General features: G+C 35.9%; 1 protein-coding gene across 8 annotated transcripts in view; it reads left to right on the forward strand.

Moving 5' to 3' along the window:
- Nucleotides 1-25,720, forward strand: part of CNOT6L (CCR4-NOT transcription complex subunit 6 like) — a 103,018-nt gene extending 77,298 nt beyond the window's left edge. For 4 of the 8 annotated variants that reach the window (XM_023637902.2, XM_023637901.2, XM_003364687.5 and 1 more), the window contains exons 9-12: nucleotides 6,556-6,707; nucleotides 10,108-10,335; nucleotides 12,961-13,163; nucleotides 18,365-25,720. In XM_023637902.2, coding sequence (XP_023493670.1) covers nucleotides 6,556-6,707; nucleotides 10,108-10,335; nucleotides 12,961-13,163; nucleotides 18,365-18,577 — 796 coding nt within the window. In that variant the 3' untranslated portion in view covers nucleotides 18,578-25,720. Of the gene's footprint in view, nucleotides 1-6,555; nucleotides 6,708-10,107; nucleotides 10,336-12,960; nucleotides 13,164-15,661; nucleotides 15,791-18,364 lie in introns of those variants that run through there. The other 4 variants (XM_070263630.1, XM_070263626.1, XM_070263629.1 and 1 more) reach the window with 1 other exon arrangement.
- Nucleotides 25,721-27,070: the final 1,350 nt, after the last annotated feature.

Genomic DNA, 27,070 nt, shown 5'->3' on the forward strand with positions numbered 1-27,070 from the left:
AATGATTAAGGATGTGGGTGTGCTTTCAGTAGCTAAAAGAGTTTTACAAATATAGGTAGGATGGTGTATATCCACTTTTCTTCTCTATTTATCCCAGTCTCTAAGCTTGCTTTTCTAGTAAATTACTTTCTGGCACTCCCATGATTATTTAAAGGAACCCAAGGACACATTTTTATAGCTGCTTATACTGAATATACAATAAAAACTTCCATTTAGTTTAGGTTTAAGAATGCTTCCTGTGATCCAGAAAGGGTCATAGTTAACTTCTGTTAGTTATATTCTCTTCTTGACTATGTACTACCTTATTCCTTTTGGCTTATAAGTGAATTTGGGGAGGGTACTTAAGTCTTTCAGATTGTTTTGCTTGTTCATAGTTGGCATTCACCATCCTCTCTCTAGCATTAATTTAATCACATCAGAGCCCATAAAATTGTTTCTAGATCACAAGTTAGTAAGAAATTGAGTTACTTCTTTGTTCTATTTGAATGGCTGTTTCAGACATGTTGTTCCTGTATTTGAAACATTCAACCTAATAATCTTTCTCAAATCATGTAAGAAGGATGGGGTCTTTTTTGTTTGATTTTTGGTCATATCAATTTTCATTATATATGATCTCTCTCATACTCGTTTGACCTTCTGTGAAATAAGATTTTTAAAAAGATGAATATACAGGAGAATTCTTTGACTAAGTAAAAAGAAAATAGCATCAAGAATAATTCTTACAGTATCTGTGTACTAGCTACAGACTAGGAATGATAAAATGAAATAGTAAAGTTTAAGATTTTACATATTATGAGGCTGGCCTGGTGGCACAGCGGTTAAGTGCACATGTTCTGCTTTGGTGGCCCAGGGTTTGCTGGTTCAGATCCTGGGTGCAGACATGACACCACTTATCAAGCCATGCTGTGGCAGGCATCCCACATATACAGTAGAGGAAGATGGGCATGGATGTTAGCTCAGGGCCAATCTTCCTCAGCAAAAAGAGGAGGATTGGCAGCAGATGTTAGCTCAGGGCTAATCTTCCTCAAAAAGAAAAAAAGTAAGATTTTAGATATTATCAAGGCTTGATGACTTGAATTTGTGAATGGAAAGTAACTATAAACTAGTATGTCTGGGGGCCGGCCCAGTGGCTCAGCAGTTAAGTTCACAAGTTTCACTTCGGTGGCCCGGGGTTCTCCGGTTCAGATCCTGGATGTGGACATGGCACCGTTTGGCAGGCCATGCTCTGGTAGGCATTCCACATATAAAATAGAGGAAGATGGGCACGGATGTTAGCTCACGGCCGGTGTTCCTCAGCAAAAAGGGGAGGATTGGCAGCAGATGTTAGCTCAGGGCTATTCTTTCTCAGAAAAAAATAACAAAACAAAAAACCAGTATGTCTTATTCAAAGGGAACATCTGATAGGAGGAATGCAGGAAGAGCTCTATATGTCAGAATTTCACCTGTCTGGATATCTTTGAGACATAAAGTAGAAGCAGAGTGGAGTGCATTTGGTTGTGTGTGGCAGGAGGGAGTAAGAAATAGTATTGTTAAGTAGTATGGATAGAATATGGGTAATTATTTCTTACTCTATTATAAATGTATTATAGTATAAAATAAACAAGATAAGTTGTAGGAGATTACAACTATCTGTGCTGGTGCTGGGAATCTCATATTCTAAAGGCAGAGTAACTGAAGAGTTCTTAAGGTTCAAGAAGTATATTTATGCTCTTATTGAATTCTCACTGGAAAAAAGGAACTTTCTTCGATTCCTTGGTTCTTAACTATCTCTTTGGTTCTTCAGCTATTGGTGAAGCTGAAATGATAAAACTCAAGAATGTGACTCTGTCCCCTTTAATATTTCTAAGTGCCAAGGAAGGGAGTGTTAGTTGTAATGACGTATGTACTCTGTTTAGGAAAACTGGTTTTATTTTTCTCAACTTTTTGAACCCAAAGACCTTAAAAATGTGGATACCTCGAGAAGGTAGGAAAGTTTAAGTCCAAAGTAGGACAGTACAGGAGCCGCCCCATGGTATAGCGCTTAAGTATGGGCTCTGTTTTGGTGTCCTGGGTTTCGCCAGTTTGGATCCTGGGCGTGGATCTACACACCGCTTATCAAGCCATGCTGTGGCAGGCATCCCACATATAAAATAGAGGAAGATGGGCACAGATGTTAGTTCAGGGCCAGGCTTCCTCAGCAAAAAGAGGAGGATTGGTGGTGGTCGTTAGCTCAGGGCTAATCTTCCTCGGAAAAAACAACAACAACAACAAAAATCCCTGGGACAATACAATCCTAAATTATACCAATGAGGAAGAAAGCTGTAGGCATCTAATAAGCAGAATAATTGTTTAGGGTTCATTTTAAAAAGATATATATTTTTTTTAATAAAGAAAAGTCAATAACCAAGCGTGTATTTTAAAAAAGGAATTTATGAACCTGTCGTCTTTGCCAATAAAATTAAGAAAAAGCAAAGGTTTGGTGAAAGTGCCAAGGCAACAAGGAGGATATTTTAAATAACATGCACTGTAAAGAAGGGATATACCCATTGTGGATTGTATAATCACTAATTGATAATTGAGGGAAAAAACAGAGCTATAAAACTTCTATTTTGCTTTTATGATCTCTGTTGAGGAAAATTATCTTCAAAGTGGAAAGACTAAGTAAGACCAGGTGAAGAGGAGATTGGCAAACCAAGAAGATGAGATTGGTAAGCGAAGAGAGTCACTAAACTGCCTTAACTAGTTAGGTTTCCAAATCAAGATAATTATATCCCATGGTACCAAAAGATCTTGTGAAAGTATGATTAGAGAACAGACAAGGGTAATCTATTATGAATATTGTAGTATAGGAGAGGTTCTAGGATATTGGAGATGAATGAAGCATCTCATTTTTCAAAAAAACTTTCCAAGCCTCAGTTTTTCTCGTCTTTGTAATGGGAATGGTGATACTGCCTGTTGCAATTTGAGTTATCCAGAGAGAAGACTCTGAGTTAGTTTGGTGTTCAGGAATTTATTAGGGATCAACACCTGTGGAATGGAAGTGGGTAGAAGCAGAATTGGAGAATAGAGCTGTGTTGCAGGCCTGACAGCCTCAGCTGACCCCACTGTAGCTTTGGAGTTAAAATGGCCTGCAAGAGTTAGGGACCAATCCCCAGACCTTTATCTTTTGCTTTTGATCTGTAATTGGATGTTGGCTACTCCCAGAAGTAGTTGACCTTGGGTGAGGCAGCTTTCCGTAACTAGAGCGTTTCCTGAAGTATTCATGAGGAATCTGGGCAGTATATTTCCATGTCCACCCCTTTGCAAAGTTTTTACAAATTTAGGACTAGAATATCTATCTCAGGAAGCTTTTATTGTTTTTATTATTTGTTCTATTGAGAATTTTGATTATTTCAGAGAAGATAGATATATACACATAAGATTTATAAAAGCCAAAAAGTTGGCAGGGATATTTAATCTTTTGGGAAAATAGAATGAAGTTTGAGTACCCTTAATATCTGAATGGGTGAACTAATGAGCAGAATCTCATGAAATGATACTCAACAGAAATAGATAAAGTCTGCTGCTTTTAGATTATTAAAGGAAGAAAAAGAGAGAGAAAATTATTTGAGAATACAGAAAATATTTATATGCAAAAATGGTCGTAATGGCATTAGCTCTAATAGCTCAAATCAGAAGTAACTTAAATGTCCAATACAGAATAGTTAAATAAATTATGGTGAATCTGTATAGTGGACTATAATGCAATCATAAAAATTGATTTTGAGGAATATTTAATTTTGTAGGGACATGTCCCTGATAGAATGTTTATTAATAAGCCAAAATAAACACTGACGGAGTATTTTCCTAATTGTATAAAAATATTTGTGTGCGTGTACATGAAGAAAAGTCTGGGGAAATATATTGACTTGTTAACGTGAATGTTGGGTTGTGGGTGACTTTAAATTTTCTTTGTATTTTCCTCTCATTTCCAAATCTCTACAATAAATAAATGTAACTTAATAAAATCATTTTTTCCACTTGTTTTTAAGCATCCATAAATACAGGACTGAAGAAACCTGGCTGAAAGCAAAAAAGACCAAAAAGTTTTAGATATATATTAGTTCTTATTTGGCTTATAATTAATATCGCTGTCCCCAAAGTGCAATTTCAGTCTTTATTAACAAAAGTACAGTCCAAAATGAAGAAGGCAGTACTTCAGCTGTACCCAATTCTAGGCACTGTACCTTTGGGTAAACTTGAGTTGTTCAAATGAACAACTGTCTTACACCATATATCATATAAGGAATTGATCATTTCTTTTCTAGAAAAGACTTAGGAGGATATTTAGAGTAGTTTCAAGTGGAAGAGAAATTAGACGTATTCTAGATTCCTTTAAAGAAAAGATCTAGATCTAGGTTTAATGGAAGAAAGACACAGGGAAACAAATTTTAGTTAAGGAATACATCTCTAATAATTACACACCCCTCCCCCAGTAATGGCTTCACTTTGGTAGAAGTAAAATATTCCAATACTAAAAGTATTACTATTAAGCAAGATTTTCAGACTTTCCTATAGAATCCTAGGTTCCTATAAATAATTAAGCTGTAATTTAAAAATGTTCACTCAAGTGTATCAAATACCGAATTTTAACACTTTGGAAATCAATAACGTGTTCCTGATGTGCTGCTTAGTTGACTTGTTTTGGTGCAGACCTCTGAATTGAGTTTTTGCCTGCTTGCTTGCTTTTTCTGAGTTCAAGCCTGTTTATTTACCACTTGTATTTGTGTGTCTATGTGAATCAGGATTTTTATTAATAATGTGTAACCAAAAGAAAATACAGGAATAAACTGGATACTGAGACTGATAGAAGACTATAATTAACACCTATATCCTCTTATTTCAAATTTTTATATTCACCAAAACATTCATTGTTTTCAGTGATTGATTTATTCAAACATGATACTGCTTTGATCTGTTTTATATATGGAAATCTTACCAGAAGTTGTTTGAGAAAGGTATTCCACTGCCTAAAGATGTTCAAAAAAGTCTGATATTGAGGATGGTCAATTATACCTATAGAACATATTTTCAATCTGCCTACTTCTCTTTATTTCTCTCGCCTTAGTCTAAGCCACCATCTTCTGTCATCCAGACAACCTCAAAAACTTTCTAATTGGTCTCATAATTCCCACTGTAGGTCCTATAATCCATTCTTCACAAAGCAGCTGGAGTGATCTTAAAAAATATAAATCAAATAATATCATGTTCTTACTTGGAACCTTCAGTCCGTCTTCTTCCTCTCATCTCAAACATCATTTCATATGCTTCTTTTCTATCCTGTAAACCTACAAAGCTGTTTGCTAGCTCAGGACCCTTCACTTCTTCCTCTATTGGAAGCAGGAATGCTCTTCATCCCATTCTTCACCTTGGTAACTCCTCATCTTTTGTGTTTCGGTTTCCACCCTCTTTAGAGTAGAGGGTGGACATTATATTCCCTTTGGGTTAGAAATAGGCACATGACCCCACCTTTTATTTCTCTCAGCGTATCTGAGACATTCAGAATTGGAGCAGGGAGAGGAGTATTGTTTGTCTAGCACAGTGTCCTGCGGCTTAGGAAGATTTTAGTTGGTGCTTTTGAAGGGATGTGCGTGTACATGCTTCTGTTTCAAAGCTAGGAGGAAGATGGGGTGGGAGTGTGTTATAAGAACAAAGGCATCTTCTTTCCACGTAACACCTAGTGAAAAGTAGACAGTATATTTAGTATGTTTTGGTTGTTTATAAATATTTCACGTAGTTAAGAAAATTAGGTTAAATGGCTTTGATGAAGATCATACTACTATTAAATGTCAGTGCTAGACTCAATTCTGTTAAATCCTACAACTCTACAATACTTAATTTGGCACTAAGGAAAGAAAATACTATCAGTGTAGAAGCTATAAGCTCAGAGAAAGCCATTCTTCATCTTACAGAATCTGTTCCTCTTAACACTTGCATATACCCACTTCCAGCTTTCTAGTAAAAGCCAGATGGAAAAATTGGCTTCCTGAGAACTTAGCTGAGATAAGAGTGTCCCTGCATTTTCCTGACAAATCTCTTGATGTAGTAAGAATAAAATTGCAAACAGGGTAGGTAGATTTTATTCTGTTCTTTCTTATTAACTTGCTGTCTCAGTTAAGGTTGTGTTCACCTTTAAATATCAAAAATCCCAACAGTAGCTTAAAGAAATGGGAGAAGGGTAATTTTCTCATACAAGAAGTCCAGAAGTGGCAGTCCAGAACTGGATCCAGCTTCTTCCCCATCAATAGTGGGTTGGCTTTTGCCCTCCTGCTTCTCACCACATGGACAAAAGTCTGAAAGGGCAAAGGGATATATATATACCATCTTTGCTAGGTGGTGCTTCCAAGAAAGTTTTTTACAATAATCAGACTTCTTATGTCTCGTTGGCCAGACTGTATCATATAGCCCCTTGCAGCTAGAAAATGACTAGGGAGACAGTGAATAGTGTCTGCATCTTGTGCTCCCTTCATTTAATGTCGTTTTAGCCTGATATTCCAAGTACCTAATATCATGTTAATACTGCATTGTACCTTTTAGATTTACATTGGTGCAGAAGCATACAGTGGAATTTAACCAAGTGGCAATGGCTAATTCAGATGGATCCGAAGCTATGTTGAACAGAGTGATGACAAAAGATAATATTGGTGTCGCTGTGGTATTAGAGGTCCACAAAGAACTATTTGGAGCAGGTGAGTGCAGTTTAAAATATCGTTACTGAAAATAAACACCATTCTAAGTTTTCCCATCTCAAACAGGTGCAGAGAATCTTGCTGTTATTTATTGCATAGTTATTTTCTTGTCTTAGAGGAAGGTTAAGGGAGATGGGCATGAAAATAGCCGTGATTATGTAAAGCATTATGTATTTCTTGGGATGTTACTTACCAGGTAATCTGTAAAAGGGAAAATCTTTAATATGCTATTAATTCCAAAAGGTTATTTGAAATAGGAAATGTTTTAGTTAGGCTGAATTTGGCAATTATGATGAGTTGGTTCTCTTTTTAGCCATATTTTTAGCTTCTTGATTGTGAAATCTTTTGTCTTTAAGGTTAAGTACTTGGCACGTTTTCTCTAATTTCTTTGTTATATCTCAGTCATTGTCAGGGTAAGAGCAGATCTATTATCTACCTGGTACTTTTCTTTTGCATTTTAGATTATTTATAGCTTCCTTCAAAGTCAGAAACTCATTATTGTGTTTTGCATATCCAGGCCTTTTTCCCCTTTCTACTGCCACCTTTGAGCATTTCATTGTTCACTTAACTATATTTTAGGCAAGAACAAGGAACCACATCAGGGCTTTTATTTAAAAATTTTTTTCTGTACTTACTAGTAGAAAAAAAGATTTTGCCTTGAGTATGGATTTGAATTATTCAGACCATGCATATCTGTCAAACCTTCTTTTCTCATTTTCTTCAATTTATCCATCATGGACAATTTTTTTTTTTTAAAGATTTATTTTTCCTTTTTCTCCCAAAGCCCCCCGGTACATAGTTGTGTGTTTTTAGTTGTGGGTCCTTCTAGTTGTGGCATGTGGGATGCCGCCTCAGCGTGGCTTGATGAGCAGTGCCATGTCTGCACCCAGGACTTGAATCAGTGAAACCTCGGGCTGCCGAAGCACAGCCCGCGAATTTAACCACTCGGCCACAGGGCCGGCCCCAACCATCATTCTTTGATATGAGATTTTAAATTTTCTTCTTTTTTTAGCCTCTTCATTTTTACCTGCTTTTATGTTCTTCCCAGTCTCAGTCTTCTCAAAAGTTTGGTATTTTTTCTTCTGGTAATGTGAAAATTGAATTTCTGTTAGAGTTTTACTCTTCTTTTAATGTACAGAAGAATAATTATAAATTACACAGTGGACACTTTCACCTTCTGAAATATGTCTGTCTTGTACTCCTAGAAGAAGAGTTTAATGTTATAGAGGGTGCCTATGGCCCCTTTGAAGGGGCAAGTTTTTTGATTTTTTTTTTTATGTTATATATCTATTTTATTTTGGGTTTGGGTGGAGGAAAAAAAATAAAGACATCTCTTTTAAGCCTTCATCTTGGCACGTCGGCTGTTGCTTCTGTATGAGTTCCTGATTCACACTACCTATATGATCTGGGACATTATGAAGTAGACTTTATGGTATACAATTTGTATAATATACAAGTATATACATTTGTATAATACATAATAATGGACAATATAAAGTAGACTTGGGTTGATAGTGCCCTGGGTTCCAAGAAAAGGAAATGTGAACACTTGCTAGAGAGATTTATCCTCAACCCAGGACCCACAGGGCTCCCACAGATAAAGTCTTGGTAAAATAAATGCTCCACCTAAAATTCTAAATACAAACTTAGGAAGAGACAAGCCACCTTCAGCTGAGGTATTTTAAGTGAGAAAAGGAAAATGCGTAGAAAGTTTTATAGTATGATCTCATTTTTTTTTGATTATTTGGTTTATTTCTTTTTTTGTAAATTTACTTTTTAATTGTGGTCATAATAGTTTGTAGTATTGTGAAATTTCAGTTGTACATTATCATTTGTCAGACACCATACAAGTGCGAAGGGTCAAGTTTTTAATATTTAATACAGTGAACGTTTAATCTGCAGCGAAAAGTGACACTGTAAAACTTTTAGGAAAAGAAGAGAGCTTAAAGAATTTTGGCTGCAAGTTTTTATCTTATAATTAAATTACTTTAAAAATGACTCTGTCGTGTATAACGGATACTTCAATTACTTGTTTACTCAACATTGAAGGTAATTATACTTGGTAAGACGGAAGGAAACTCATAGTAGACTTAGAAAGTTAGGTGTCTTTCTGCAGAATTTATATTTTCAGTATAAAAATTTGAGACATCTCTAGAAATTCCAGTAGAAGAATGAATTTTTGTATGTTCGCTAATAATCCAACAGTACAAAAGCATGTAAAATAAAGTGAGAGGCCCCTCATGTCATTCATACTCTCTAGGAGTAGCTCTTGTTTATTTCTTTACACATTACTAACATAGAATATATGTATATAGTTTTATTTAAACAGTATCCTACCATCCATGTTGATCTTTTTTTTTTGACTTTGTTCCTTAAATATTTTATGGACATCTTTCTCTGTCAGTACATGTTAACTAAATTTAATTTTCACAATTTTTAATGTATTATCCTGTCTGTCATTTTGAAAATACTATGTTAATATTTATTTTGAGAAGAATAAAAAAACCAGAATTTTAGAGGAAAAAAGAACCTTAGAGATTTTCTGGTTGACTGTCTCATTGTCCAAAGGAACCTGAGCACCAAAAAAGTTAAGTGACTGGCTCAAGACCACGCAAAATAATTAGTAATAAAGCTGGGTCTAAACCAAGTATCCAGACTTTGAAAGCATGCTACTCCCTAATTCTCATTTTTAAAATGACGCTTTATTTGGGTGAATGGTATGAATTTGTTTTGATAGGAAATTCATTTCCTCATTTTATTTTGTATGGGTTAATATAATATTATTGCCTTTTACTCCTGAACCATCACTGATGTGCTTAGGAGGTGTAAGGTTGAATGAGTACTGGGCAAAACCTGCCTCACTGGGTTTTTGTGGTATTTAAATGACAGAAATATTTAAAATGCTTGTTTACACTAAGAACTCAGCAAATCAAGGTACTATAATTAAATGTTGATTGTATCATGGTATAATTGTTAACTCGGACATGTGGAGTAGGAGTCAGCGAAGTTTTCCCCTAAAGTGCCAGATAGTTAATATTTTAGGCCCTGTGGGCCACATACGGTCTCTATCACAGTCTTTTAAAAAATTTTATATAGAACTCTTTAAAAATTTATAACCAGCCTTAGCTCATACGGGCTATACAAAAACAGGTGGTGGGCCAGATTTAGCCCATTGCTGCAGTTTGTCAACCCTAATCTAGAGGAGTATTTCCCATTTTAGGATTACCAGAATCTCAGTACCTTAGCTTCTAAGCACTATTAAGAGATAAAGGGGAAGATATAAATTAATGGAAAAGAGTAAAGAAGTGGCTGTGGGCTTTTGGGAGAAAACGTTAAGTTGCTGCTTTTTCTGATACATAAAGCATAACCGTATCCTCCTTTTTCTAATATTTAAATTTAGGTATGAAGCCTATTCATGCTGCAGACAAACAGCTGCTTATAGTGGCAAATGCCCACATGCATTGGGACCCAGAGTATTCTGATGTGAAACTCATCCAGACCATGATGTTTGTCTCAGAGGTTAAAAACATTCTGGAGAAGGCCTCTAGTAGGCCTGGCAGCCCAACCGCAGATCCTAATTCCATCCCGCTGGTGCTATGTGCAGATCTTAACTCATTGCCAGATTCAGGTATTTATAACATCATTTCCTCATTGCTTTCAATTTTGCTTTTACTTCTGGCTAAAGGGCAGCTAACTCCTAACTTTTGAGTAGAGAATGTCTCCTCTAAATTAGGGAGTGTATCAGTAAGAATCCTAGGGATGGGACATAGGGTAATCGAGGAGAGTTTAGTAAAGAAGCTATTTTGAAAGGTGCCTAGCAGGGGTAAGGGACACAAAACTCTGCCACTAGGGGAGTTAGGAACCCTTTACCACTCCTGTATCTCAAGGGAAAAGTGGTGGAAGCTGTTATCAGAACTTCAAAAAGCAGTTGTAAGGAGGAGATGGCCATGTAATAGGAGTGATGGCTTTGAATTAAGTGATGTGATCAATCCCAGGCAAGCCAACAAAAAAGGAGCTAGGCGAATATATATTCCTACCTCACTCTTCTCCTGTCTTCTGATCTGCCAGTGCTGCCTATTTACCAAATCTACCTACAAACTTAGAAGGGAGGGATTTGCAGCTGATGCAAGTAAAGGTCAGCCTCCTGTGTCACAAAGTGCAGTAGAGAAGGGATCCGAAGAGAGGGAACCAGAAAATATCCAGCACAGGTAGCTATCTGGTTTAACACTGGCAACTTTTAAGTGAATTCATTAAATGATATTTAAATGCTGATATTAAGTGCAGTAGTGATCAAAATCGTCTGAGGATTTCACGTTACTTCTTGAGTTCCACTAATCTACTTTATGTCCTAACATATTATTTTACATCTTTGTAAAAAATCAGTTCTGCATTTTAGATATTAAATTTCAAATGTAAAACATAAAGTATTACTCTTTTGCTGTTATCAAAGCATATTCTAAATATTGTATATTTTCAATAAGCTGTTTTAAATTGTTTAAAATAATCACTCAACAATAAATATTGGAATTTGGAATTGGAATATTCATAAAACTCACAAACCTAGAAAACATCTTTACTTTTCTCCTTAGCAAATAAAATGCTGGAATCATCCTTTCACAAATGTTTGTGTTCAGCTCCTAGCCCCATTGGCACCTTAACCATGTCTTCCTTTCTTAAACCTTTTTTTTTGAGTTGAATTGCTCTCATAGACAAGTTTTCCCCTATCTCATTTGATTTGTTTAAGCCAGTGAGGTGTCATTTTGGCAGCATGGCATAATGAGCTGACTCTGGAACTGGACTGTCAGGTTTGGATCCCGGTTCTACCACTTAGTAGCTGTGCAATCTATGACTAAGTTTCTCATTTTTATTAAAGGGATAATCATTTTATCCACCTCATAGAGATGTTTGTGAGGTTTAAGTGCATAAAGCCCTTAGAACTGTGCCTGGCATGTAGTAAACACTAGATAAGTGATAGCTCCTTTTCACCTATTCAGAATACTGATATTGCACTCATCACTTATTCATTATATGTTGCTGTCGTTCCTTACCACAAAAAGAAAGAGATGACCAACATTGTTCAGTAATCTTCATCATAAGAATGGTTGTGATTTTTTTTTCATGTTTACCTATTCAATGGAAGCAGTGTACTTTTTAATTTTTTTTTTTTTTTTTTTGGTTGAGGAAGATTAGCCCTGAGCTAACATCTGCCACCAATCGTTCTCTTTTTGCTGAGGAAGATTGACCTTGAGCTGACATCTATGCCCATCTTCCTCTATTTTATATGTGGGACACTTGCCACAGCATGGCTTGATAAGCAGTGTGTGGGTCTGCACTTGGGATCCAAACCAGTGAACCCTGGGCCACCAAAGTGGAGTGCACAAATTTAACCACTACGCCACTGGTCTGGCCCTGCTGTGTACTTTTTTTTGATGCTTCTACTCTCTTCAGCTTTTTAGACATCTAATATTTTTGATCAAGTGGTATACTTCTAGCATATGAATATAGAATGATGTTGCCTAGCTGAAGCTAGACATTGAAGTGTTGAAGGTGCAAAATCTATGTTTGTTGTAAATGATTTATTTTTTTTATTGTGTATGCTATATTTTACATATTCCCAAAGTTGTTGATTGCGTAGAATGGTGAAAGGCTAAACAGATGCTTTGGGATTATATTCTAAAAACATTGAGGCTCAAAATCTTCCTGGTGAATGCCGCCCTAGGCCCTGGGAATCTTCTTTAGCCTGCAGAACCGTTAAGAAAACTGACGGGGCACAACAGTTAAGTTCGCATGCTGCGCTTCCGTAGCCTGGGGCTTGCAGGTTTGAATCCTGGGCAGGGACCTACGCACCGCTTATCAAGCCATGCTGTGGCAGGCGTCCCACATACAAAGCAGAGGAAGGTGGGCATAGATGTTAGCTCAGGGCCAATCTTTGTTAGCAAAAAGAGGAGGATGGGCAGTGGATGTTAGCTCAGGGCTAAACCTCAGAAAGAAAGAAAAAAGAAAATAGGATATTTCTGGATGGTCCTGATACTTTTCTCTGAAATAGGCAAATAGCCTTTTGTTTTTGGACCATATGCAATTGCTGATAATTTGATTCTTTTTTAACAACAACAAAAAGGCAGTTTCATATGGCTCAACCTAATAAAACCACTCTGAACCTGGTGCACCTACCTGGGAATGGAGTTTTGCTGTGAAATCTTGTGTAAGGTCTAAATGCTAAATAATAGTATTTCTTCCTTCGTTATTCTACTAGGTGTTGTGGAATATTTAAGCAATGGAGGAGTAGCTGACAACCATAAAGACTTCAAGGAACTAAGGTACAATGAGTGTCTTATGAACTTCAGCTGCAATGGAAAGAATGGAAGCTCAGAAGGGAGAATCACACATGGCTTCCAACTGAAGAGCGCCTATGAAAATAACTTGATGCCTTACACCAATTACACCTTTGATTTCAAAGTGAGTGACAGCCTCTGGGCTGGTGTAGAAATTATTTCACACAAACAAGGAATAAATTATTTATGCTTAAATGTATACTCTTCAGGAATTTTTAGATTTGCAAAATGTCTTGGCTATGTATACACGTAAATTAAGGGGCTTTAGTTAGGTTTTGTGGTGGTTATTGTTGACTTGAGAATTCTTTTTGAACCCTCATTTGTTCAAATTTCAAATAATACTGATTTAGCAAAAACTTTAAAAGGCTTACTATGTGCCAGGCACTGTTCAAAGCACTTTATATTTATTAGCATAGTTAATCCTCACCTATTTGTACCATCACTAACTTTCAGTAAGGATTCAAATAATAAGAACATGATTTAGCTAAACTCACCTTGAATGAATTTTTATAATATTCTCTGAAAATTTTCTTAGTACTTTCCATTGGTTCTTATTTATCTGTGAATTTTCCAGATTTCTTTGAGAGAAGGGGTTAGAGGGGGTACCTAGGGTCTGCTTTACATCCATGTAGTCATACTAATATATTCCCAGGCAGTGGAACACTCCAGCTTAATGAAGGGAAAAGAAACTCTTTTCAAAAAAGTTCAAAAAAAATATCAAAAAGATATTTTTGCAAAATAAGAAAAAAAATTAGCCCATTGTACAAGACTGGTTGTTCTTTAGAAAGATTGATTAGTAGTGGTTTTCTCTAGTTAATTGCTTTCCCTTTGCCAGTTTTCTGATCACTCTATCTACCTGTAGCTCTTCCATTGTGCCTTTCTTTGACTTTCTGGCATTTCAAGCATATATACTAAAATCTTATACTATCCTTAAAAAATGCAGATGTTAGTCATTTGGTGGAAGAAATCTAAAGGGAATTTAATAAAATATCAAAGGAAATTTATGAAATGGGCCTTTACATGTCTTCAGTAACCTTTTTCCATTTTCAGTGCTTGTTAGCCTCTTTCCAAGAAACAAATAGTGGGAAGAAGAAAGAAAATTTGTGTGCTGATGCTGTTAGCTTTTTGTAATCATGAAGTGGAAAAAAATTTGCTTAGAAGAAATTGAATCTAATTTTAGTATGTTTGCTGTTGGAGTAAATAATTCTATTCAGTGATAGTTGGTTTTGTTCATATCACTTGTATGCAGTGATGTTCTGATAAATATTTAATAACCACCTTTATGGGAGAAAAGAAGCCCTAATTTGTTGTGTTTGCTGGTTTCTGTGGAATAAATACTCCCACTGTAGCAGATTTCGAACTCTCAACATAATACCATTGAACACAGAGTTGGTCTGAAGTGCTAAGAAAGCTGGTACTAGCTGACTCTAGCACACCACTGCTCTTGTGTAAGCTTAAAGGAGAACCTCTAGATTTAATGATAGACGGTTTAGTAATCGTTAAATCCTATCTTTGTGATTATAGGGATATGTAGTCACATGTCTGTGTGTGACTGCATCTCCCTAGCACAACATCTCTACCAGCACAACCTGGGAAACCTAAAATAAAGTTCCCCCAAATAAGTGTTCAATAATTTGACAGTTCTGATTCTTGTTTTGGTATGTATGTAGGTAAAAAGACCAAATCATTTCTACCTCATCTATGCTTTTATAAAGATTATTTTTCCTTCTCCATAAAGTAAAAATTAGAGAAACAAAATTTGGGATATTAATTTAAGCCATCTTCCTCAGTCATCTGAATTGTTTTAAATCCTTTGTTGATGTTGCTTCAAAAGATCTTACACGCATTAATAATTGGATCAAAAATCTTATTGAGCCATTTACATTGTCCAAAGAAGTACAGTTAAAGAACCAAAAATGCCAAAAGTGCATGGCTCAGAGAGTTTGATGTTTGGATATATAAGATAGCATGAGAGAGGACAGAGCTATAAATCTGTGGGAGAGAGGCATGTGTGGGAAGACAAATAGGCTGGTTGGCTGGATGGTAGATGGATGTGATGGGAGGGTGGAATGGAATGGGAAGAAAGGATGGCCAGAGAACAAAGGGCATACCTGACTAGAGGAAACTGAGCTTTTAGTCCAAGTAACAGACAATGAACTTTTCAATTTTATAAAAAGCATTTTATGTAATTAGTGCTATACTAATGTTGAAGGCAGTCAGTAAAAAAGGATAGGTAACATCAAATATTAAAATGTCCTGTCATCAGCATTAAATACAGCTCCAAATATAATATCCTGCCATTGCATCAATGGTGTGTTGTTAAATTTTGTTTACTTGGCTTAGCATTTGTTTACTTTCTTGGTTCTTGAATAAGTTAGACATGTAGAAGAGTAGTATTTAGAACTCAGATTCATTTAATCTAGAACTGATTTCGAGTGAACTGAAGGGTAAGCAATTAAGAGAATTACTTCCAGACCAGGTATCTTAGTGAGTTCAGGCTGATGTAACAGAATACCATAGATTGTGAGGCTTATGAAAAACGGAAATTGTTTCTCACAGTTTTGGAGGCTGGAAGTCCAAGATCAGGGTGCCATGTAAACAACAGAAATTTGTTTCTCACAGTTCTAGAGACTGGAAGCTCAAGATCAGGGTGCCAGCATGGTCAGGTTCTGATGAGAACCCTCCTCCGGGTTGCAGACAGCTGTCTTCTCTTTGTATCCTCACATGGCGGAGAAGGCAAGTTTGCTCTCTGGGGTCTCTTTTGAAAGAGCACTAATCCCATTCATGAGGGCTTCACCTTCATGAGCCAGTCACCTCCCAAAGGGCGCACCTCCTAATACCATCACATTAGGGGTTAGAGTTTCGACGTTTCAATTTTGGGGGGACACAAACATTCAGCCAGTATCACCAGATAAGTTGAATAAATAGCTTAATTCAAACACTTTGCTCCTGCTTCCCCCAACCTCCTCAATCTAAGGATGTGCTTGAACCATTTCATGAAAAGAGCAGGGACAGTTTTTCTATTATGTCAGGTAGTAAATCTTTCTCTTTTACGTTATGAAATTTGTGTTATATAATTTTCTCACATTTGTTTACAAAACAAAGCTTAGCATAATGCTAGCTTAAACTCTTTTCGCTGTTTTTACTTTTCTCTCAAATACAGTTCTATATATAGACCATACTCTTTACTAATATAAAAACTGTTTCCAACATTATAGTCTTTTAAAAAAGAAATGGTTTGAATCAAAAAAGGTTAAGAATCATTAGTCTATAACTTCCTTTGTGAATATGATACAATGTACAAATATAGGTACATATGTACACATATTTGGATGAGCTTACAGACAGGACTTGCTAAGGTTTTTGATAAGAGCTTTTACTCTGGATGTTGGAACCAAGAAAATAGTTACAAATGATGCCTTCAATTAAATACATGTTACTTTCTGGAGTGTTTAACATCTTCCTTGGGGCCTGTGTATGCAAAGGATTCTATAACTCTGGCAGCTGATCTGCGTAGTAACACTCTAACAAAGTGTAAGATATAGGAGGTTTTATTGAACATAAGTAATTGAGAATGTTTCATTTGTATTTTGTTTGCTTTATAGTTGAAGCAAAGAGTGGTCTCACAAAGGAAAGTAAACTACTCTGACCCTTGTCAACCCTTTTCCTAAAAACTAGGCATTAGTCAAAATGAAAGGATAATACCTTGTACTAATATCATTTCTTAACTGTTTGGACTTGGAGTATTAATGGCAAAAAGTCCTCCCCTGGATTCAAGCAGGTTCCTTAATTTGTGGTAAAGTAAAGTAACAGTATCTAATGTTGAATAAGACCTTCTGCCTCAAAAGAACTATTTTGTTATTTTGGTCTTGGTCATGTCAAAATCAGCAAACTGAGGTAATTGTTTACAAAATTTCATGATATAAAATTTTTGTCATTAAAAGTTTTTTTTCTTTTTAAAGTAGCCCATTTCACTGTAATACCATTTAAAATATTAACTGTAACTCATTATGTATAGTATTTGTAGATAGATACTTCCAGGTCTGGAAATACCTCTCCATACTTGGGCTCAGGCTCTCTTGATGTGAGTAGGAAGAAATTTGACCTTACTTTCTTGCATACACAGCCTGGGGCAATAAGAACACACTAGTTTTGAAAGTTACTGAGTAGACAAAACAAATCATCTAGCTCTAAGAGATACAACTGATGTATATATGGGTCCCTGCCAAATGTTTTTGCTAAGGTATTGTTATGCAGCAAGGAATCCAGAATTTATAGTATACCAGGATTTGTGAAAACAAGTATTCCAAACTAAAGAACAGATTAAAACAATTAACTGTATGTAGTATTTTTTGTGTATAGTCATCTCTCCTTATCTGTGGTGCATATATTCTAAGACCCCCATTGGATGCTTCAAACCACAGATCGTGCCCAACCCTATACCAAACCCGATACTATGACAGTTGATCTGATAAGCAAGACAGCTAAGTGACCACCAGGCAGGTAGCATATACAGCATGGATACACTGGACAAAGGGATGATTCACCCCTTGGGTGGGATGGAGCAGTATGGTGTAAGATTTCATCACTCTGCTCAGAACAGTGTGCAATTTAAAACTTAAGAATTGTTTATTTCTGGAATTTTCCATTTAATATTTGTGGGCACAGTTGACTGCGGGTAGCTGAAACCAAGGACAGGAAAACCATGGATAAGGAGGGGACTACTGTATGTAGCAAATCTGTGAAAGCTGAACTAGAGTTAGCAAATCTGAAAACATGCTTTACCCTGGCTTTGTTCAGATGTGTTTGGATGTCTTGATGGGCAAATAATTGAAAATAATGCCAATTATCATTAAAAGAATTAATTTGAGTCGTACCTTTTCATTAACTATGTATGTATTTACATAAATATCCTTATTTTCTGTTTATTGTAACTAGTAGATTTAGTGCAGTTTCTATAACATATATACTGATATATTAAATTTCACTAACACAAGTAAGCTAATTCTAAAGATGCCTAGGCATAATTTGATGTGTTTAGGTTCTCAGTTTGCTTATCACTTATGCACAAATGCAAGGCTTTATGATTCCAATAGGGTGCTGTGTTTCCCTGTTGAGCCACCTTTATTTCATGTAATACCCATTGAAGACTTGAGCTTTATTTGACCCATTGTCAATACAACAGGTACCAGAAGTACAGGTTACTCAGTTATTTGGCTTTTACAAATTATGGATTGTTCTTTAAATATCTTGAATTTTCTCTTTTCTAAGCATATGTTTTTCTCCCCCCCCCCCCCCCCCCCCCAACCCCTAATCTCTTTCCAGGGCGTGATTGACTACATTTTCTATTCCAAGACTCATATGAACGTGCTTGGTGTCCTGGGGCCTTTAGATCCTCAATGGCTGGTTGAGAACAACATCACTGGGTGTCCACACCCTCACATCCCTTCAGACCACTTCTCACTGTTAACACAACTTGAACTCCACCCTCCACTCCTGCCTCTTGTCAATGGTGTTCACTTGCCTAATCGGAGGTAGTGGAGTACTGCCCCGCAAAGACGGGGATCTGTTGCTATGGACCTGTACAGTTGTAAATCAAAGTATGTAGGAGTGAAGTATGGCCATCCTTAAGCTGCTTCTTCAGGTTTCTTTCATTATGTGTTTGCTATAAGATTTTGTACATTTTTGTGCATATCGGTATCATTTGGCACTAGGGCTGGAACCAAAGTAATATTCTCTTTCCAAATTTTTAATTTAACGTATTTTTAAATTGGACCTTCATAGAGTCAGCATTCATAATTGATAAATCAACATTTCAAGGCCCAACAGCAGTGTATTTGTTTTTCCAAGACAAATACTTTCTTTTGAATGGTTTCAAATGAGCCAACCATTTTTGTAAAACGCAATTTTTAAAAACTATAAATACAAGATTTTAAACTGAATGATGGCATGCCTTTCAGGGGAAACTTTCTTGAATTTCTGTTTTCCATTATAACAAACTGATTTTTGGCTCCCCAAGTTATTTGCACATTAACAAAGCACTTAAATTTGCTAGATCTGTACAGAAACTATGATATAGCCTTTAGCCATAATAAGAAAAATTGAGAAATTAAAGATGGTTGCACAATATGCTTTCAAAATCAGGCATTTAACAGCACATGACAGTTTGTTGGGGGAAATGCTGGGTTTTTTTTGTTTTTTTTTTTTTTGAGGAATCGCTCTATATTCTCTTCCCCTGTTAGTTAAAACCTTATTAGAAGTATTAATTCTAAGCCTGTCTCTCCAAGTTAATTTATAGGGAAACACTGGGTGATTTTGACTGCCACACATCTTGAAAATAGAATTTGGTATATTTAGGATGCCCACAAAATTAGTGTCCACTATTTTTCATTATCCCCATCTACCCTTTTCTGCTTGATTGTGCTGGAAAAACAGATATTATATGATCTGTATAGCTTTTGCCCTTATAGTCAAATGTTAAAAAAATAACTGCTGAATGAAAAGTCCCTGGTCAAAGTTTTAGAAGGGGAAGGCTGTACAAATAGTTCATGTGTTTCCCAAAGTAGGTCAAGTGGCTGTTGGTTTTGGCTTGTGGAGGTGACAATGGAAAGAATTTGGGGGAGAGAGAACAGGGAGTAGTTGAAAGCCTGGGATCATTTTTCCTGACTCTAGTTGCCAAATGGCCATTATATGCTTTTAATCTTTGTTTCCGTTGTCTGTCAGGGTTGAATTAAGAAGCTACTGGTTTATTCCCAACTGTCGATGCTCTTTAGTTATGTTGGAATCCTTTTTTTGCCCAGGAGGGGCCAGTTGGAAATCTGTGACTCAAGAGGCAGTGAACGTAATACCGTTTTCTGGGGGAAAAATTGGTTGGCTACTTGATGTTAATTATGGCACAGTAACAGGAAAAGGTTGTGTCTGTGTTTTTAAGTTTTTCTTTATTCTGCTTTTTTGCTGCTATAAGAGTTTTCTGAAATTTATATTTTAAACTTTTCATGCACTTTACTGTTTCTAGTGTCAAAATGTGATATTTTTAATAAACAAATTTTCCATTATGTGAATGAAATTTTAAAAGAAAATAGCCTATATTTGTGTCTCACTAATATATAAAGTACAGGTCAAATTTAAATTATTTAATTAGTTTTAAATACATACAATTTGTCTCCTCTTTCAAACCTGACATCTTAGGCTGTTTTATTAGTCTTAAATGATGCATTTTCTTTGGTCGTTTTATAATAATTTCTCCCATAGTAAATTAATCAGGCTATATAAGATAATGTTTCCTTGGAAAGGTAATTTTAGTGGGACGAGAGTGTGGAATGATGTAATATCATATATGGGATTGCATCAGAAGGGTTCTATAAAGCCTAAACTCCCTTTTAAAAGTGCCTAGTGATAGAGGCGTTGTTTGTCATCTATTATAATTGGAATGTCATTGTAGTTGAATGAAGTTTAATGTAAATAAAATATTATTTTAAAAATGTTAAAGTACCAGAATAAACAAATAAACAAAGAGACAACCCTTAAGATGACAGATTTTCCTCAACGTGCAGGTATCCCTTCTTATATACCTCAAGCATTCAACATCTAGCCATGCAAACTGATTACCTGAAGCATAGTACTGGAAAGTAGAATAGCATGAAAAACTTAATTTTGTGGACATTACCTTTTTTTGTAATCAGCTACTGTATGTTTCATTTTAAATCTTTTGTTTTGGGTGGGTTTTCTGCTCTGGAGGTATATGCACTAACAAAACATTTTCCTCCTTTCATATACGCATGTTAATTAGCAATGTGAGCAATATTTCCTACCATACTTCACTCCCAATATTTTTTGAGATGTTTGTATAAAATGGAATTTAAAGTTCACTTATGATTGTATATGAACCACAGAGGAGCCCATTTATTAATAAAAAACTTTTTTAATAGTTAAATGTAGAGGGAAAAAAATAAAAAAAAATTGGGAAACATTGTAAACAGCTTAAGTTTATTTTGTGTATGATCGAGGCACTCTGTTGCAGGAAGGTGTGTAATTGGGTTCTCTCTGCTTCCAAATGCACTCTTTCAAACCATTCATTATCCTGTGTATTTTTAATGTGGTTTTAGTAAATGTTGGTAGTAGCTCTGTTGAAGTAGGTAATTGTGTTATGTTTTGGGTGGCACACACACTTGGGGCATGGTAACCCAGATTTCATGTGCACGGTTCCCCTTGAGCCCACTGCCCAAATTTCACACACCCTTCACCCTTTGTTCCCTTTGTAAAAGGAGTAGTATCTGTTTTGAGCTGCCAATTCAGATGATCAGAAATGCTGCTCTCCTCAGTATTGTCTTGTTAAAACGCATGCCATTTGGAACTTTGGCAGTGAGAAGCCAAAAGGAAGAGGTGAATGACATATGGTATATATTCAATGAAAGTGAAATATTTATGCTCATATACTTTCTAGTTCTCAGAATAAGTTAAATAAGCTTTATACCAAGGGGCTGCTGCATATTTTATCTGAAGATAAAAGAAAATTTGGGCATTTTTAGATTGTGATAATGTGTTTTTTTTTTAACTGTTAAATATGATTTCTAGTATTTGTCTAAGAACTGGAGTGTTCTTTAAATTTATTAAAACAGTGTTGTTTGAGGAAGGGAAAGCTGCACTGTTTGCCGTTACAGCAGTCATCCAAGTGCATGTCAAGTCACCCACTCTCTCAGGCATCAGTATCCGCCTCATAGCTTTACACATTTTGATGGGGAATATTGCAGCATCCTCAGGACTGACATCTGGGAAAGGCTCAAATCCACTTACTGCTCCTTGCTTGTTGACTTTGTTTTAAAATATTGTGCCTGGTGTCAACTTTTAAGCAACAGCACTGCCTAAAAGCAAGCAGAGAACAGAATCCCAGCACCATTCTATAGGCAACTTTTTAGAATTCAGATATAGTAAATCTGTTCAAGATTTATGATGTTTTATGTAAAAAAAAATTTTGTACAACGTAGCTGAATATTTTTGTTTCATTTCTTTGATGTAAGGCGTGTGAACGTTCGTTTGAATATCACGTGTTAAAGTCAGGTATGGCACAATGGGTTCTGAGACCAGCTTTTCCTCCCTCCCATTTGCCTTGTTCCAAGCTCTTTTTTTTCAAATTACTTTTCTGATATTCATAGGCAAATATTTAATTTTACTAATAAGCATCCTGTGTGAATGTATTAAAGAAGCCACTGTGTTTTAGTGTTGTAGTTTGCAGAAATATAAAGCTTCATTTCTTATTTGTCCCTATTCCTTGGTGTTTTAAAGTTCTATATTAAATCACAGAGAAGCAAGGGAGAAAGTTGAAAGAGATCTAAGGCTCATATCACTTGATTCTGTGATGGGTTATATTAGAATTGAGGATGTGGCACATTAAAACTGGAACATGGGCAAACATATTGTGTTCCATTTTAAAATGGTATCTCCTAAGCATACATTGTTAAATGGGTGAAAAATTGTTTGTATTTGCATTTCCAGGAATTTCTAAAAGTCACTAATGGCATCTGTACTTTCAAATAAAATAGCAAGGAGTAGAGAAAGCACAAGAAAAAATAGGTTAAATGTGTTCTTTGATGGAACCAGAGGTATATCATTCATCATTCTTAATACAAGGCTAGATTTTCTAGCAATAAAAATCGACTGTGTCCCAATACTTACTTATTTGTTTTTAAGGTCTTGTATTCTGAGTTCCTGAGGGATTTTAATAGCTTTGTAAAAGGCACTGACTGATCAGTAGCTTTGGTCTCAGAAAATGTCATCAGTTTCTGATACATTTGGCAGCCATAAGAATATGGTTTTGTAGCAAGCAAAGACCTTTTTGGCACGTTTTCAAAATAGCACTCATATACAGTTATATTTTGACAGAAATGTGAATTCTCACATTTGTAGGGTATTCTCTGTCTCTCCCACCTGCCCTCACCTTTAAAAACAATCACCTTTCTAATGTATAGATTTGTTTAAGCTTTTCCTTCTGAATTGTATCGTGTTTGTAGTACTCTGTGAATTATAGGTAGACAAATTAACTAGGGAAATTAGAATATTTTTCTAAGTCAGGAACTTCAACTATAGTTTTGAATTTGTAGACAGATGAGAACTTTTATACTTGTGGTTGCTTTAGGTGATTTTAATTTTCTAACAGCATCATGATCACCAAATTTGAATTCAAACATAAGTAAATTAGTACATCTTCAACCTGGCGTATTTACCAAAGTTGTAATCTGTTTATGAAGAGGATGCCACAGGCATCTTTCATTTTACAGAATGAAATGCAAATCTTTATTGTGTGAGTGTCACCTTAAAGTTTAAGGGTAAAAAGAAAAAAGAAAGCCCACATATTTTTACTTCAGGGTGTTCTGAACAAAATCCACAGAAAGAAAGAGAGAAAAAAAGAACACTTCTTTTCAGGAAGGTGGTAGGGGGGAGCATGCATGTTTCTTGTTTTAACCAAATACCTTCTTTATGTAAGTTTCTCTCTTAAATCACAAGTCCTACAGCAAGAAGTATGGAGATACTAGGAAAAGCCAGCTTTATTAACCTAGTTAGTTATTTCTTTTGGCATAAGTTTGTTTGGTTAGACTTGGGTTATTCTTGGAACCGAAGGAAAACAAGCATGTTGAGGTTTTAGTCAACAAACATTATGACATCTAACTAGTGGAATGTTTTTAAGTAAAATAGCTTTCACTTTCAAACCCTATGAAATAAGGACATTTCTGCCTATTAAATGTTAATTTTTTATGGCACATAGCATAAAATCATCATCATACTGAAATTAGCAGTGTGTCATCAGAAATATGAAAAGGGTGTGCACATGCCAAGTGATATGACTCTTTTGGCACAGCATGGTATATTCAGCTTTCAGACAATTTGAGGAGACATAGTTTGGCGCCTATTAGTAGTAGTTTTGTTATAACAGTCTCCCTGAATTTAGATGATTTTTGTTTGTATGTCTGTCACTTTTAACTCAAAAACATAAGAGTCATAGTAGCCCTCTCAGAAGTGGTCCTTTCTTGCTCATTTCAGTTTTGTGTTTATTTCTAATTACTAAGGTATGACTGTATTTTCTTTCAAGCTTTCAATGGTTACATGTACCACATTTGTTTAATTGGTTACCTTAACACACAATTGGCTCACCCTTGATATGTCAAACAATTGCTTTGCTTCTTATGAACAGGCTTAGTTTCCTGCTACTTGTTTCAATCTTGATGCAGTAAGTGATGCAGTAGTCTGGGTGTGTATTTATTCCGAAACTGTACTGTCCTTTCTTTGTGCTTAACTTGCTAAAAATATATTTGCTTACCTGTGAAATTCCTGAGCGGTGCTCTGCCAACTTTTGGGGGGGAGGCGTTTGGATTGCTGTGTTACTGCACACTGGATCTGGAATTGTTCAGTGTTGTGAGTGGCAAATTTCTTAAACACCAGCAGCACTGAGAAGTGCACTATGGGCATTCGTACAGTTGTCCAAATGCAAGCAATTCTTTCATCTAGGAGAAACTGAGGAATAGAATTCATTGGAGTACTTGGAATATTTCGAGGAGGATAAACGTTTCAGCTTTGGTTTTTGTCGTCTCTGGAGTTGGGTGGTATGGAGGGAGTTTTTTTTTTTTTTTTTTTTTAAGAGAGAGTGTGAATGTATTTTTTCTCTCTGAAAGGGCCAGGGTGTTGGTTGAATACACCATGGATTAATTTATATCTTATGTTATGATTTCTTTCAACCATAAAACAAGTGCCAACTAATTGTCCATGAGACGATCTATTCTTCCACTCAGTTTAACCATTTGAATGGGGGGGGTTCATTTATTTTCATTACTTGGCGTTAAATTAATAATGCATTAGTTTGCGTACATTTGAGTCATTCTGTGGCCTATAAAGTGTTTTTGTAACTAATTTAATGGTTGGAAAGCAAAGCACATGAGTTTAAAACTGAGCAAGATGTTTTGGTAATTTTTCCCCTGAATACTTGGTAGTTTCTACTGATACTATTCCAAAACAAATTCTACTGTTTTAGAGTGTGTATTTACTTTGCTTTTGTCCTAAGAAAAAGCCAAGCACTAAATCAATTTGTTATTGTGTTCCAATAATCAGTTTAAAATCTAAGATTTTCTTTCTTTTTTTTAAATTAGAAGATTTAATGAAGTGCCATGTAATTATAGCTTACTAGTGTTTAATGTTTAATAGACTGGTTCTGTGGTGTTCTAATCATTTAACACTCTGTCATCCCTGGAGAAAGTGATTCTACTCATATTGAACACATTCTCTCTGACAAAATCACCAGCTGCTTTATTTTTCTATTTATTACAGTTAAACAGTTGATGAGGTCTGAATCTTGACCAAACTGCTCAGCTGAGATGTTTTTCACTATAAACACTGTACAAAATGTGCGTGCAAAAGGACACAGTTGGGTGGTAGTATTTTTTCATTAATGTGAACATTGACTAAACAAAGCAGTCCTGCCTTTTAAATCTTGTGGCAGCTCAGAAGGGAGGTGCTTAAGAACCTTAACTACTATGTCAGATGACAAAATACTTTTTTCCATTTTGGAGATTGGGTACTGCTCACACATGATGTATAGGGCTAAATATATGCTTGTTTCCTTGCACCTGTGTACTTCCCCTTCTCTCCCTCCCTTTCCTTCCCCTGTAGGCAATAAATGGCCATTTTGCAACTGCATACCTTTGTCTTGGTTTTTTACTCTTTAAGTGTGCAGTATAAGAGTCTGCTTTTAGGTCCGTACATCTCTTGGAAAGGGAAGTAGGGGGCCAAGGTAATTCAGGCAAAAAATTACAAATTCATGCTATGTTTTTTTTCTGGTGAAAATTACATTACTATTTAAACAATACTTTGTTTAGAATAGGCTTGGAGATTAGTCATAGTTACGGGACTTGCTTTGGCTGAAGAAATCTGAGCAGAGGGACATGTGACACTTCTCAGTAGGGCTTTAAGAGCCAGTGTGCAATTTGCCATATTCCTTTTTCTTGCCCTGGTGATTATGGAAATGTATATTGAGATTGAACCTTTCATCCTAGATCGTTGAGAACATAGGTGAACAGAGCTCCTGTGCTGTCTTACATAGGACGTGTAATGTGAGAGAGAAGCAATTGCCAAATATCAGTGTCTTAATACAATAAATGTTTGCTATTATGGTGTAATCTAACTCATCCTGACAGATAAACAGCCATCAGACAGATCTGCTGAGTTACCAGTATTGACCAATCTCAATGGGTGGATTTGCCAAGACCTAGAGTAAATTTATTCAACAAACATTCAAGTGTCTACTATGAACAAGGTGTTTTGGAGGACACAAAGATGGACAGGCTCCCCATCCTCCAAGAATTCACATTCCAAACCCTTTTCTATTTATGACACAGGAGAAAATATTGAAGTGTTTTAGTCAGATTAAAGATGTCTTAAATCTCAGAATCTTGGAACGGGGACGGAAAGGGCACACAAGTGAAATAGGAATTCTGAAAACTATGGTTAGGGATATTCAGCTGAAAAGTGGTTTTAAGATATAGTGTGATTGGAATCAGATTATTCTTGAAGAGAGACAAACAAAAAACTGAGCTGTCCAACTTAATAAATGCTTAGGGAAGATAAAGGCAGATTATTTTGGGACAGATTGCTAACATCAACAAATTTCTAAGCTGAAAGCTCAGTGCCTACTGATTTGTCCTATGTACCAAGGATCTTACGTGAGCCTGTCGCTGACCCTGAGAACTTCCTCTTACAGAGGCCTTGATGTTGGCCAACCTTTAGGAAGTCACCAAAAATAAAATCACCTCTGAAGTGGATCTTGAAGGGACCAGGTTTTAGGATACTGCCTTATTAAGAAAGCATTCCTAGGATAGGGCAATCAAGGCATTTACCACATGTCCTTGCATTCCATCATGTGGCCTTGGACAAAATGCCATTCTTATTGGCAAAATGAATGTAAGAAACTAGATCTCATGAAATGGTTCTCTTAAAAAGCAGACACAAAGGTATGTATGTAGTTTATGTGGAGAAATGATCCTAAGAAAG

This window comes from Equus caballus, chromosome 3 (genome assembly GCF_041296265.1).
Source record: "Equus caballus isolate H_3958 breed thoroughbred chromosome 3, TB-T2T, whole genome shotgun sequence".
In the NCBI taxonomy this organism is placed as follows: domain Eukaryota; kingdom Metazoa; phylum Chordata; class Mammalia; order Perissodactyla; family Equidae; genus Equus; species Equus caballus.